Here is a 15393-nt window from a genome sequence, read left to right as displayed (position 1 = left end):
CAACGCTCCACTGTCGCTATGACGATGACTCACAATAGACAGCGACGGAATGTTAATATGAGTCTGGAGAAGCAGGGATACCTCAGAGCCCGATTAAACACAAGGACACACACTCATTCATCTAGTGCCTGGAAATTATTTGTAATCATGGTTATGGAATAACTGCTGAAGGTTCAACCAATCAGAGCCTCCAAAGTTTTAGGGTTTGGCCAGTTAGGTCACTGGCGGTAACAGATGCATTAACCACATCAAAAATCTGGTCAGCATTATACAAGCACAGGGGTTTTCAAACTGGGGTCTGGGGGGAAAAAAATCAGAGAAAAAAAAAATAAAAAAAGAAGAAACTCAATAAATATAATGATTGATTTTAAATAAAATATTATTTGAATAATTTTACAATGCATGCATTCATAAAATGTATATTAAATTAATAAATAAATGATTTAAATAAATTAAAAAAAATCTAACACTAAGAAAAACCAAACCTAGCACTGTGCGCTATAGAATATTATACAGTGCGCTTTCTTAAAAAGTTGTCACTCATTTCAGTTTATTGCGATCAGTTTATTGCTATAATCAATTAATCTGTCAACACGGCACAATTAATCACTTATTTGCATCACCTCTACACTTGTTCATTATAATCAGAGGATTCGCGTCGCGATCTTCCAGAACTCTGGACTGAACAAGAACACTCGCGTTCTGAGCGATGAGTGGATTCTGACTCAGTAAAACTCCTCTGATTGGCCATTGCATTATAGAAATCAACAGATATGTCTCTGATTTTACTACAATGTACAACGCTGCAAAAACAAATACACATTTGATTCTGACCCGAGGCGGCTGCCGGTTACTTTCGTTTTGTTGTTTATGTTTATTTAGTTGTTTCTTTCCTGAGTCTTGAACTTGGTTACATACATATGTTTTCCTTAAATCATCCTGGCGACCAATTATTTTAAGTCTCGGTCGTGATCCAGGGTTTGAAAACCACTGTTATACAGTGATACTACTGAAACTAAATATTTGTAGTAATATTTTAAACATTTATAAAACTTTTTTACAGTATAAATGTGGTCTTTATGAATACATATATGGCTGTCTGAGTCCCTTGCATGAAATAAAGTAAAATAAAATTAGATTTTATAATAATAATAATTTTATTAAAATAAATGAAAAAAACTATAATCATTTATTTACATAAAAAATACTAACACTACAGCACTAGAGTGAGTAGGGGAACATATTAGAAACTAAATATTTTCCAAATAGCATTTTACATGTTAAGATATTTTTTTTTTATAATGCATTAAAATATGGCTGCCTTTTAAATTTTAGGATGGGGTCCCACGCATAAGGATGAATATATAAAAAAATAAAACATAAACAAATAATTAAATTAAAATAATGTAAACAATTACAATAATTAATGAATGAATAAATTAAAATGTATTTAAATATAAACAAATACACCTAACTTTTTGTACTAATGTAACATATTAAAAACTAAGCATTTTCCAAATAATGTTTTGAATATATTTATAATACTTTTTTTACAGTTTAAATTAGGTCTTTCTACATTAAAAAGGCAGACTTTCACATTTTAGCAATGGAGTCTTTTGCATGTGAATGATCATATATGGTCGTCTGTGGCATCTAAAAGATTGAAAAACCCTGCCCTAGCAACCACTCAAAACACCTTAGCAACCACTCAGTAAACTAATCAGCATTTGCCTTGACAAACTTTTTTTTTTCTAGCTGATTCTTCCTTCCTGGCGTCTTACCTGGGCTGTGCTGGTTTTTGATTGGCGCAGATGGCCGTCTGGAAGTCGTGGCTCACACACACTTTGTGAGGAGGGCAGTGAACTGTCATACATGGGTCTTTAGTGCTGTCCAGCCCTGAAAGACAGAGAAAGACTTCATTTACTATGAGCCTCCAGCTCATCTGATCTCTGATCTGTGTTTACGTCTATCTCAAACACAAACACAATCTCTCATCTTCTATATTCATGTTCTTTTGTTTCGCTTTTCCTTTCCAGGAAAGAAAGACAGAGCAGATTCAGTCAGATGGCATGAAAGAAAGCGAGAGAATCTGATGGAGGAGAGGAGAGCTTTACTCTGGCAAACAATGCAGCAGCCTTCTGGCAAACGCTTTATCATCTCACACACACAAACACACACCACCGACTTTGAGCAATAGCTCAGTGTAAACACTTCCTGACAAATGGAGGAAGAGGAAAAACACTGTCTCGCGCTCTGCCATCTCTTCCTCTCGTGCAGTTAATGCGGCTCCTCCAGCAGGAAGTAGGTGGATGAGGAGGAATAGCGCGTGTGGGAGATCATTACGAGAACTCGTGAGACATTCATCACCATCAGGAAACATTAAACAAACACCTTTCCTCAGCCATCTATTACAGTGCAAATTCAGTTTCAAGACGTACAGAACTAACATTTAGTGTGTGTGTGTGAGCTGAAACACACAGGTGGGTTTAACAGAGGTCAAACTCTCCATCACTCCCTCTGACCTTCACATGTCTGTGTGTGTGTTCATCGGGGAAGTTTGATGCCAACCTGCTGTTCGTCTGGAGCGCTGCCATGCCAACTGGCCTTCAATACACACACACACACACACACACACACACACGGTCGATTTACAGCTCTGATCACTGCTGTTAACAAAATAAATACCTCTTATTTAAAGGAACCGTTCATTAATATGAAACATCTGTCATCTTTTATTTCCCCTCATGTTGTGCTAAACCTGTCACTTTCCTTCACTAAAAATGTTACAATGATAAAACAAGAAGGCACTGATCCAAAAAAAACACAATATTATGACATGAATGGGTATGATACAGTGAAACAATGATACAGCAAAACAATACAATGAAACAATAATACAACAAAACAGTACAAATTGCTACAGTTGTCAAACTGGTCAAAAAAAAGCAACAACAAAAAAGCAATAAAAGTAAACAGTGGAACACTGATTGTTGTATAATTGTTTTGCTATAATGAAACAATGAAACAAAATGATAGAATGAAACAACAAAACGAAACAATAAAACAATGGAACAATAGCACAACGAAACAAAGCGATGAAACAATATGACAGAATGAAACAATAATACAGAGAAACAAAATGATACAATGAAATTGATGCAACTAATACAACAAAACGATACAACAAATCAACATAATGCTACAATGAAACATTAAAATGAATCAACATAACAATGACACAACAAAGCGATAATGGAACATTGATACGACAGAACGACGCAGCAAACTGCTACAAAGAAACAACAATAATACAGTGAAACACTGACAACAAAACAATGAAACAATAATACAGTGAAACAAAACAATATAATGAAACAACAGCAACATTAATGCAACAAAGACATAATAAATCATGCTACAATGAAACAAAACATTACAATGAATCAACAGAACAATGACACAACAAAAATGATAATGGAACATTGATACAACAGATTGATTACTGTATCACAGTTTTGCTGTAATGAAACAATAAGACAATGAAACAATGAGACAATGAAACAATGAGACAATGAAACAACGAGACAATGAAACAACAAAAAGAAACAACGAAACAACAGGACACTGATGCAGAAAATGCAACAAAGAAACAACACGATACAACAAATCAACATAACACTAATACTAGTGCTGGGTTTTTTGACACAAATTTTACGATTCGATTCAATTCTCATTCACAAGCTTGCGATTCGATTCGATCCCCAATTCGATTCAATTTGGATTATTTTTGGATATATATCAGGTACACATGCCAAATTTTCTAAAGGAAAAAATGATCTTAACTAATGCTGTAAAATATACATGATAGTCAGTTGGTACTAAATTACTATAATATTGTAGGTTAAAACTGACAGATTTTTAGGCTATACAACTGCTTAAATTACATTCAATTAAATTATAATAAAAGTTACAATATTAATTTGTTTTTTTTAATATAAATATTTAAATGGTGGCTGTCATTAAAAAAAATTAAACACTGATGAACAGTAAAAATTATAATGAATATAGTATTATATGGTGCATATATTTAACAAATTGCCCCCCACTACAGTTTCTTTTTTTTATCTGACTAATAAGTTTATGGTCACCGAATATGTTTTTTTCTGAGGTAAATGTGACGTTACGTGACATTGCACATCTTTGCGCGGCTGAAACATTGATTGAGCGATTACACGAGACAGGATGCGGATTATAAAGTTGTACTCTTTCTTTTAACTTGCCTTCGGATGTTTAGTCATGTTTATTTTGCGTTGAAACTGGTATTAATGTGGAGGAGATGATCAGTTCATGTGCATCTGCTGAACTGAGATGCTACAGCGATCTGTCACTCCACATTAAACAGTGCCAAAACGGCATTTATTGTTTAAATACTGCAATACAATGGACAGAATTGTTTCATATTAAAATTACCAAAGCACAATGCTTATTGCGATATATTGGAGGTGCCCTTCAATGTTCCGTCCATTAACTGAAAACAGGCTAGACAGGCTGTTTCATAAAAATGAGAATCTATTAAAATCAAGATATCAATATTTTTTACCCAGCCCTCACTGATATTATAAAATGATACAGTGAAACACAGCACAATGACACAACTAAACGATACAAATGATACATTAAAGAATGAAACAATGATAAAACAAAAAATACAATACAATGAAAGCAAACAGTGACTAAAGGCTGCAGTCGAGATTTAAAAAAATGACATAAAAGTATCATAACATCCATCCATATAACACATGCTTATTATTCCAGATTAAAAATAATCTAAATAACGGAGCAAATACCAGTAAATTAACTGCCGCAAACCGTAGTAAATCATGTTGCGTGATTCTTAAAAATACTCTCCCATAAAATTTTGCATCTGAAAGGGACACTCTACAAATGCATATGCAATAAGGTCAGCTGCAAAAATGACTGTGTCCACGCCTTTTCAGTTAAAATTTTTCACTGCACATCTTAAGTAAATCCTGACAGTATTTTTTAACGCCAAAAGAGGGTTTGCGCTGGCGCAAGTTGTTAGCAAATCTGGCCCCAAGTCTTCTGAAGTCAAATAATAGTTTGGTGTTAGAAACAGACCCATATTAAACATATTATTTGTTGAACATTTACACCCACGTAGCAGCTCTCAAATATCATTTGTGCTCTTGTACATTCAAACACATTTCCTTAAGTCAAGAGACCTGTGAGAACCAACATTGTTTGACATCACTTACATCCAACCTGGGTCCAATGCCATATTTGAATATGCAAATGAGGTGGGGAAGATTTGCAGTGATTAATGATTTAAAGTTCAGTCTGTTCCTCAAATAAAGCATCATATGACTTTAGAGGAATATAGTGCACATAGTAAGTTATATCAACTACTTATAAGAGTTTCTTGGCATGGAAAATAACAATCCAGACATTTTGCCACTGTCTAAACGCACACGCCTCATTCTCAAATGCCTGTTCTAATACCTTCTCTATAAGCACATCTTCCTCTGGTTTTCTTTCTGTCTTCTGCTGTCAGTGTTTTGTGAGTGAGTGTGTGTTTTGGTGTGTTTAGAGATGTACATGCCTTATTAATGGAGTCCAGGCCTCTCTTAACCCTGTGACGGACGGAATGATTTGATATTTTCCTGCATATGTGATTCAGCCGGTGAGGGCGAGAGAGACGGGAGGAAAGGAGAGATGAGGCGCTGGGAGCGTTTCGGAGGGTAGTCTATTCGGCAAGTGAGGACACGCTTTACCAGCGGACAGACACACACACATACAGAGATTGCGTTAATATCTTTCAGAGCATACAGTGATGGGATTCTGTCTGAAGGACATTTTGCTTTTGTGTTTTATTTATTTATTTTTTTCCTTAACTGAGTGTGTAGTTAGCAGAGGGTTTAATGAGGTGAATCTCACAGAAGCATGTAAAATTTGGTATTTTTCATTTTTTTAATAGATGTAAATTTATTACAATAAATAATATATAAATAAGCATAAAAATAACTGACTTTTTAAAGTTAAAAGTCAAATAACTGTGACTTTTTTTATTCTCATTATTGTAATGCAACACTTTTGAGTTGTTGTTTTTTTGTAATACCCATTGTGATTTACATTCGATTCTCATGACTGTAACATAACACTAAATAGTGTATATTGTAAAATTAGATTTATTTAGTCGGACTCGTAATCCAAAGGTTGTGGGTTCGAGTCTCGGGCCGGCAGGGATTGTAGGTGGGGGCAGTGAATGTCCAGCGCTCTCTCCACCCTCAATACCACGACTGAGGTGCCCTTGAGGAAGGCACCGAACCCCCAACTGCTCCCTGGGTGCCGCAGCATAAATGGCTGCCCACTGCTCCGGGTGTATGTTCACGGTGTGTGTGTGTGTTCACTGCTGTGTGTGTGCGCACGTTGGATGGGTTAAATGCAGAGCACGAATTCCGAGACAGTATGTCACTTCACTTCACTAAATACTTAATGTGTTTTATTGACATTACACTAAGGAAAATTTATTTTGTTCCATTATAATAATGAAAATTTTGAAATGAAAGTTTGCTAATTATAATAAAACGAAGGTTGCAATATAAAGGGCTTTATTCTCTATAATATAAAGTAATATATATTATACATATTAAAATTAATTACATAAATAAAACATTGTACAAGTAATTGTAATTTCCTTTTTTTGGGATGGGACCCCAAAAATAAATAAACACACACACACACACACACACACACACACGCACACGCGCACACACACACAGGTGCATCTAAAAAAATAGAATATAATTTTTTTTTTACTTAATTCAAAAAGTGAAACTTTCCTATATTCTAGATTCATTACATGTAAAGTAAAACATTTCAAAAGTTTTTTTGTTTTAATTTTGATGATTAGAGCTTACAGCTCATGAAAGTCAAAAATGCAGTATCTCAAAATAATAGAATATTTCCTAAGATCAATTAAAAAAAAGGATTTGGGCAGGTGCTAAAGTCCTGCTGGAAAAGGAAATCAGCATCTCCATAAAACTTGTCAGCAGATGGAAGTATAAAGTGCTCCAAAATCTCCTAGTAGACGGCTGCATTGACTCTGGACTTGATAAAACACAATGGACCAACACCAGCAGACATCACGGCACCCCAAATCATAACTGACTTCAGAAACTTCACACTGGACTTCAAGCAGCTTGGATTCTGTGCCTCTCCAGTCTTCCACCAGACCTAGATTTCCAAATGACATGCAAAATTTACTTTTATCTGAAAAGAGGACTTTGGACCACTGAGCAACAGTCCAGTTCTTTTTCTCCACAGCCCAGGTAAGATGCTTCTGATGTTGTCTCTGGTTCAGAAGTGGCTTGGTAGCCCTTTTCCTGAAGACGTCTGAGCGTGACTCTTGATGCACTGACTCCAGCTTCAGTCCACTCCTCTCCCAAGTGTTTGAATCAGCTTTATTTGACAGTATTCTACCCAATTTCTTCCTTCCAGTCAACTTTGCATTTAATATGTTTTGATACAGCACTCCTTGAACAGCCACCCCTTTCAGTAATGACCCTCTGTGACTTACCCTCTTTGTGGAGGGTGTCAATGATTGCCTTCTGGATCATTGCCAAGTCAGCAGTCTTCTCCATTATTGTGGTTTCAAAGAATAAGAGATACCCGGAATTTATACTGTAGGAATGGTCATTTAATGAAACTCAAATATAAATATTCTAATATTTTGAGATACTGGATTTTTGACTTCATGAGCTGTAAGCTCTAAGCTCTATTTAAAATATTATTATATAATAATAGTTTTTTCACATTATAGTAATGAGAATTTAGAATAAAAATGTACTTAATTGTAATGAAAAGAATATTGCAATACAGAGAAAACTCAAACCAAATCCAAAAGTAGCACCTGTACTATTATATTTAGCACATTGCTGTGGAAAATGAAGGAACCACACATTCTAGAAAATCAATAGATCAATAGACTGTGATCTGACCTGTGACACAGGGGTTTGTCTCAATTATATTTAGGTTCAGAGAAAACGGAGTATAAAAACTCAAATCACTCAAAAGTCTGTCAGATATCCCTGAAGCCATTTCTCTTAGTCTCTGTAGTTACTGCACTTTGCATTTGCAGGTCGATGCGTGCATACAAGAATACGTCCAATGTAATAAATAAAACAAAATAGCACAAAAACAGACTATTGATCTCATGAGGTGAGCGGAGGTATAAAGTGAATAAATGTACAGGTACACATGTATAGCACAGTGATGCATTTCTCTTGTTACTAGTCTACAGTGTATTCTTTCATTTTGTTTAGTCCTCTTTCTATTACAACGGAAAACAGGTCATTCATATTCAGAGACGAACCCCAAACACCCTCACTGCAGGGTACGAACGTGCATGTCGAAGAGGGAATGAAAATAAGAAAGTGTGATAGATCCCGACTGATAAATGTGAGATGAGAGCGAGAGAGAGAGGGAGGATGGAGGATATTTACCTCTTCACACTTTTCAATTCCAGGCCTGAATGAACAAATTCAGCTCCTGTTTAACCAAGCAGTCAATTCTAATCGACAAACTGCGCACGACGTACACACTTCAGCCATATACTGCACAGTATATACTATAAACTACACACTGTTTATTAAACATAGTATGTGCAACTATACACATTGCAATAATGATATCCGTTTCAAACAGCAGTTCACTACAACTGAATGTTTAAAATAATAGTTCACCCAAAACTGAACATTTGCTGAAAATGTCGTCACCCTCAGGCCATCTGGGATATAGATGAGTTTGTTTTCTCATCAGAACAGATTTGGAGAAATGTAGCATTACATCACTTGCTCATCAATGGATCCTCTGGAGTGAATGGGTGCCGTCAGAATGGGAGTCCAAACAGCTGATAAAAACATCACTATAATCCACTCCAGTCCATCAATTAATGTCTTGTGAAGCAAAAACTGTGTTTGTAAGAAAAAAATCCATTATCAAGAAGTTTTTAACTTCGAACCATTGCTTCTGGCAAAAAATAATTCATAGTAACGCTTCCTCCTGTGGAAAATGTCTATTTTCTGTTATCCTCTCACATCAAAATCCACCAACATATTTGTTTAGAACTGTTTTGGCTTGTAAATTATTCTTGATCTGTGCATATTTCTCATCTGATTCAGATGAGATTACGGTTTCATCGGATGAATTGTTATTATGGATTATGGATTTGTATTTTAACAACGGTTTGAGGTTAAAACATATTAATAATGCATTTGTTTCTAACAAACGCACAGCTTTTCACTTCACAAGACATTAATTGATGTTCACTGTGATGTTTTTATCAGCTGTTTGGACTCTCATTCTGACGGCACCCATTCACTCCAGAGGATCCATTGGTAAGCAAGTGATGTAACGCTAAATTCCTCCAAATCTGATGAAGAAACAAACTCATCTTCACATCTTGTATGGCCTGACTTTCATTTTTGAGTGAATTATTCCTTTATTATTAGATAATGCATTAACTAATTTTAAATGCATTAATGTAATCAATAACAGCGTATAATGCAATCAATCGCAGGTTACAGTATTTCATATACACATAAAATTAGCAGACTGTGCAAAGTATACATACTACAAATTGTAGAAATAGCACTGGTAGTATGTCATTTTATTCCTCTTTTCTTGTCTACAATCGACTGTCCACATTCATCTCCATCTGCTGTGCTTTATTACAGAAGTGAGTGAGTGATGAAGAATTCATTTCACTGAAAAATAAAACCTGTCCGCGCTGGTTTATTTGATGGGTGATTCCTCCTTTATCATATGTCTCTGGTGACATCGCTATGGAAACCCGCCACCCCTCAGGGCCATGAGTTTTATCATTTTTATGGCTTGAATTAAAAGAGAGAGAGAGAAATATGCTCATAAACAGGCATGATTTGATAGTCAGTAAATTAATCCTATAAAAGTGCAACATTGGCTCCATATATATCCTCTTACAGCCACCCGTGTGAGCGTGTGTGTGACCTAAAGTATTATTCTGTACTTAAACACCACATTTTTTCAGAAAATGACAGATTTTTGACAATCTACTAAAACTGACCTTCCTTTTCTGTTGCATGCAAGACAGAAGCTCATACTGGGTGAATAAAAGATAGCAGATTTTCCTATTTGGCTGCTTTAAGATGAACACAGGCGTTTAAAGTCATCTAAGCTCAGCCTGCATCGATTCTCTCTGTGTAAACTGCACATGCATTTGCTCTCTATCAGGTTCGACCTTTGAACTTTAGTATCACAGCAACAGTAGACCTCATCTATCCATATGTGACCTCAAATGCTTTTATACACCTCACAATATGACCTTTAACCCTTCACGTGCCATGGATCGCTGCGAACGTGGGTGTCTCATCTGCTGCGTCGATCAATAACTGTACAACACAAGGGCTTCGTTCAGATTAAATACTAGCTTTGTGTCAAGGCTGCCTACTTACACTGCATACTGACTACTGCTCTGAATAAGTCAAATACTAGGTATTTTTATACAATAAATGTTTCAATTCAGTGTTATTTTAGTATCATTAATATGCTAACTGTAGTTTTTTTTATATTTTGAATTTTATATTTTCTTTTTCCAAGGTAATTGCAACTTTTTATCTCTCTTTTTTTAAGTTTTTGTACAAATGTAGTTGTTTTAGTCACATGGCATTTACGGCTCAGGTGATAGGCGCAAAAGAAACATGAAAAATGTGCATATTGTGAACAAAATTCATCAACAAACATTGCACTAAACATTGAAATAATAAAAGTAGTATGCCAGTATGCTATTCTGAACACAACCACACATCTCATTAACCTGTGTGTTCTCTTTGCAACGGTTTGAATGGTTTAGGTAAATCTCATTTCCATAATCATATCACAGGAGTCATCTTAAAACGAACGCTTCCCTATTCTGTCTCTGTTTTAAATACTGTAATTAGTGCTGAAGGTTGAATGAGGCTAAATTAGACGATCTGGATTCAGCATTCATACCTGTGATTATCCAATCATGACGAGTCTGTGCTGCCTAATGGCCAATCAGCTCACAGCAGAATTCTGAATGTCACCATATAAACCAAAAACATTTCGATGAATGAGACCTTAATTTTCTGAACTCACACACACACACTTATAATCTGTGTGATTATCATGATGTGATCCCGTTTGCATAGAGAAAATGTAAATATATAACCTTGACAGAGCCACACACACACACATGTTGGTTTTTGTGGTTTATGGGGACTCTCCATAGGCGTAATGGTTTTTATACTGAACAAACTGTGTGTGCTATAGCCCTACACCAACCCTACACCTAAACTTAGCCCTCATAGGAGACTTTGTGCATTTTTAGATTTTCAAAAAAACACCATTTAATATGTTTTTTAAGCCTTTTGAATTACGGGGACATAGGCAGTGTCCTCATAAACCACCTTCATATTGTAATACCTCTGTCATACCCATGTCATTATACAAATTTGTGTCCTCATAAACCACATAAACATGCGCACACACACACACACACACACATGTCCTGTCAATGCCCTCAGCATTGGGGCACCTGCCTACCAAATGCCATCTGTGCCATCTGCACACTTTGGCATCGAGTGTCAATCAACTCATTCAAACGCACACTAGGGAGAAAAGAAGCAACATGAGATTAAAATTAACCCTATATGCTGACTTAAAGGAATAGTTCACCCCAAAATGAAACATTGCTGAAAATGTACTCACCCTCAAGCCATCCAAGATGTATGTGAGTCTTCATCAGATTTGGAGAAATGGAAAATTACATCATTTGCTCAGCAATGGATCCTCTGTAGCGAATGGGTGCCGACAAAATGAGAGCCCAAACAGCTGATAAAAGCATCAAAGTAATCCACAGGTAATCAACACCACTCCAGTCCATCAAGTAACAACTTTTGAAGCCAAAAGCTGTGTGTTTGTAAGAAACAAATGCATAATTATGACATTTTTAACTTCGAAATGGTGCTTTTGGCTAAAACAAGTCTATAATCCATAATAATTATTTTTCCAGTAAAAAAAAGTCCATCACCTGTTGTCCTCTCACATCAAATCCACCCACATATTTGTTTAGAGCTGTTTGTTTTGGTTTGTAAACGGTGCTTGGTCTGGGCATATCTCTCAGGAGAAAGCATTATTATGGATTATGGACTCGAAAGCATCGATTAAAAATGCCTTGATGGATTTGTTGAACACAAAGCTTTTGGCTTCACAGCATGTTTAACTGTGGATTACTGTGATGTTTTATCAGCTGTTTGGACTCCCATTCTGACACCACCCAAAGGATCCACTGATGAGCAAGAGATGCAATGCTACCTTTCTCCAAATATAGAGAAACTAACTCATCTACAGTAAACCTTGGATGGCCTGAGGGTGAAAATTTGTTTTTTTCTTTGAACTATTCCTTTAATACATGTTCCTGGTCTTATTATGAATGATTCATCAATGCGTTGTTTTTTTAAAGAGATATCAGCAATCACAGTAAATATAATGACAGGTAAATACAGGAAGAGAATATGCACATGTGCATGTGAATATTCGATGTATAATTTATTTTGGGCTTCTGTTACGAGGGAATAACCCGCAGTGCTAAAGTTCACAATGTGAGGTTAACTCAGACACAGAGCGTTAATAATGTACGACCCTACTGGAGCAAAACACACCTAGAGATACTGAACACAACAGCATCCAAAACACTCTCTTATGTGTGTGTGTTATTGCCTGCAGAAATAGATGTTAAAGTCAAGATTTCATTAGAAAGGCGATGAGTCTCACAGTCCTGCTGGAAACACAAGTTTGCCAGGTCAACCCGACGCAACTAAAATTACAACTAAAACAATTAAAATAATTTTCGTCAACCCTCAAACAAAACGATTACATTTTAATAAACTTTAAATCAATTTAAATAAATATTATAAATGTTGCTAAGGCAATTAACTGAAATAAAATAAGCTGAAGTACTTAAATTATGAAAACTAAATAAAATGTTCACTAAAACTAAAACTCAAATAAAATTAAATGTAAATATAAATAATTTTTAAAAACAATGAAAACTCAAAATATAACAATAAAAGCTCATTCAAAATATGAACAAATACTATAATAATATACTAAATAATACTAAAATATCACTGAAATGAAATGTGTAAGAGGATGTCTTAAAATTCGTCTAGTAATGTCGCCCAAACTCATCCTGCAATATGAAAACTTCTAAAATCTCTGCAAACACTTCAAATGACATCTGTCTGCCTGTCAACTGATCTTAAGCCACTCCTTCTTACCCCTCTGAAAACCCTCAAGCTCCTCATAGATCACCTAACTCAAGCTGAAGAGTCTAGAGTGGAGCAGAAGTGTGTCCTGCAGGTCATACTGCAGTCAGTCATGTGTGCCGCTGAGGTCAGACGTGTCCATATGGACATGACAGGCGGGTCTCACACACGATTCACAAGAGAAAAGTCAAGACAAGAGAAAAACGCTAGACTTGCCACAGTCAGCTGAGCTAAACGTGCAGATTATAAAGGATATTGTTGTGATAGGAGGATATGAAGAGATAGAGAGAGTAGATAAGGCTGTGTTTGTGTGTGTAATGAGGTTATATGTAGGAAGAATCATCCATCACAGCACAGCAGGAGCCGTCCACACACACACGCACGCATTTACACAGAGATTAAATGAGGACATACCATAGACTTCTATCATTTTTATGTAAAACTAAATATAGCTACAGACTAACCGCCCAAATCCTTAAAGAAACCTTAAAAACGAACATTATTCACTTTCTGAACAGGGTTTATAATATTTAGCTAAAACAGTAGAAAAATGCTTTTGTTACTTTAAAAAATTACATGAACTGACATAAAATAAGTAAGGTTTTCATTTTAGTTGCATTTCCATTTCCATTTAGTTTAATAAATAATAAATAAATAAATAAATACATACATTTAAATAATTAAATGCAACTATACAGACATATAAAACATTACTAAAACTTTAAAAGTAAAATGAAAACAAACCATATATACAAACAAACAAACATATATATAAAAATAAAATAAATAAAAAAATAAAAACTATAAGTATCTCAATACTAAAATAGTACTGTTTAATCATCCAAAGATGTTTATGTTCTGATGTTCAGGGACGGATTAATGCACGGGCCTACTGGGCACCTGCCCAGGGCACTGGACCAGAGGGGGGCCCAGCCAAAATACCCCTACTCCCAGAATTTTGAATGCAGCATCCAAAAGACAAAAAAAAAAAATAGCTGAATAATATTTTTTAGATTTAATAAACGATCACACCGGTGTGATTAGATAATTCATTGCGGCACATCATCAGCTGCTAAATTAAAATCTGCATTTGCTCATCTTCGCTGGCTGGCAGCCAGAGACTAGAGCCCTGCACGGGCCTCAAATTTAGGCCCTAGCCCGGCCCTGGCCCGAGACGCTCAGGCCCTAGCCCGGCCCACGTCCGACAGCTTATCATAATTACCGGCTTGAGTCTGACCCGAGCCCGTCTTTTTTCCCCCTTCTCCCAAAACAGTTTATACTAATGTTTCGGCTATTAAAATAGTTATAAAATTATAATTTACACTCAATACGTTATTATAGCATACTGTTTTATAAAGTAATACCATACTGAAGTGCAGATAATTGCCACTATTTTGCAACTAGTATAAAATCCTGCTATTTTAACATAGTGTAAATTTAATCTATAGCTATTTGCACTTAGTGTAAATAACATATAGCTAAAAATACTGCTGTTTTCACTTAGTGTAAATAACAAATAGCTAAAAATACTGCTGTTTTCACTTAGTGTAAATAACATATAGCTAAAAATACTGCTGTTTTCACTTAGTGTAAATAACATATAGCTAAAAATACTGCTGTTTTCACTTAGTGTAAATAACAAATAGCTAAAAATACTGCTGTTTTCACTTAGTGTAAATAACATATAGCTAAAAATACTGCTGTTTTCACTTAGTGTAAATAACATATAGCTAAAAATACTGCTGTTTTCACTTAGTGTAAATAACAAATAGCTAAAAATACTGCTGTTTTCACTTAGCGTAAATAACATATAGCTAAAAATACTGCTGTTTTCACTTAGTGTAAATAACAAATAGCTAAAAATACTGCTGTTTTCACTTAGTGTAAATAACATATAGCTAAAAATACGGCTGTTTTCACTTAGTGTAAATAACATATAGCTAAAAATACTGCTGTTTTCACTTAGTGTAAATAACATATAGCTAAAAAATACGGCTGTTTTCACTTAGTGTAAATAACATATAGCTAAAAATACGGCTGTTTTCAC

The 15393-nt window shown here is 35.3% G+C and overlaps 1 protein-coding gene across 1 annotated transcript in view; it reads right to left on the bottom strand.

The window, feature by feature from the left end:
- LOC306853522 (testican-1-like) overlaps positions 1-15393 on the bottom strand; it is a 227517-nt gene that overhangs the window by 45547 nt on the left and 166577 nt on the right. The window contains exon 5 of the mRNA XM_079391005.1: positions 1782-1896. Coding sequence (XP_079247131.1) covers positions 1782-1896 — 115 coding nt within the window. The remainder of the gene's footprint in view (positions 1-1781; positions 1897-15393) is intronic.

Source organism: Barbus barbus (assembly GCF_936440315.1).
Source record: "Barbus barbus genome assembly, chromosome: 33".
In the NCBI taxonomy this organism is placed as follows: Eukaryota; Metazoa; Chordata; class Actinopteri; order Cypriniformes; family Cyprinidae; genus Barbus; species Barbus barbus.
Note: the sequence above shows the minus strand (reverse complement) of the source record. Positions and strands in the feature narration are given on the sequence as shown.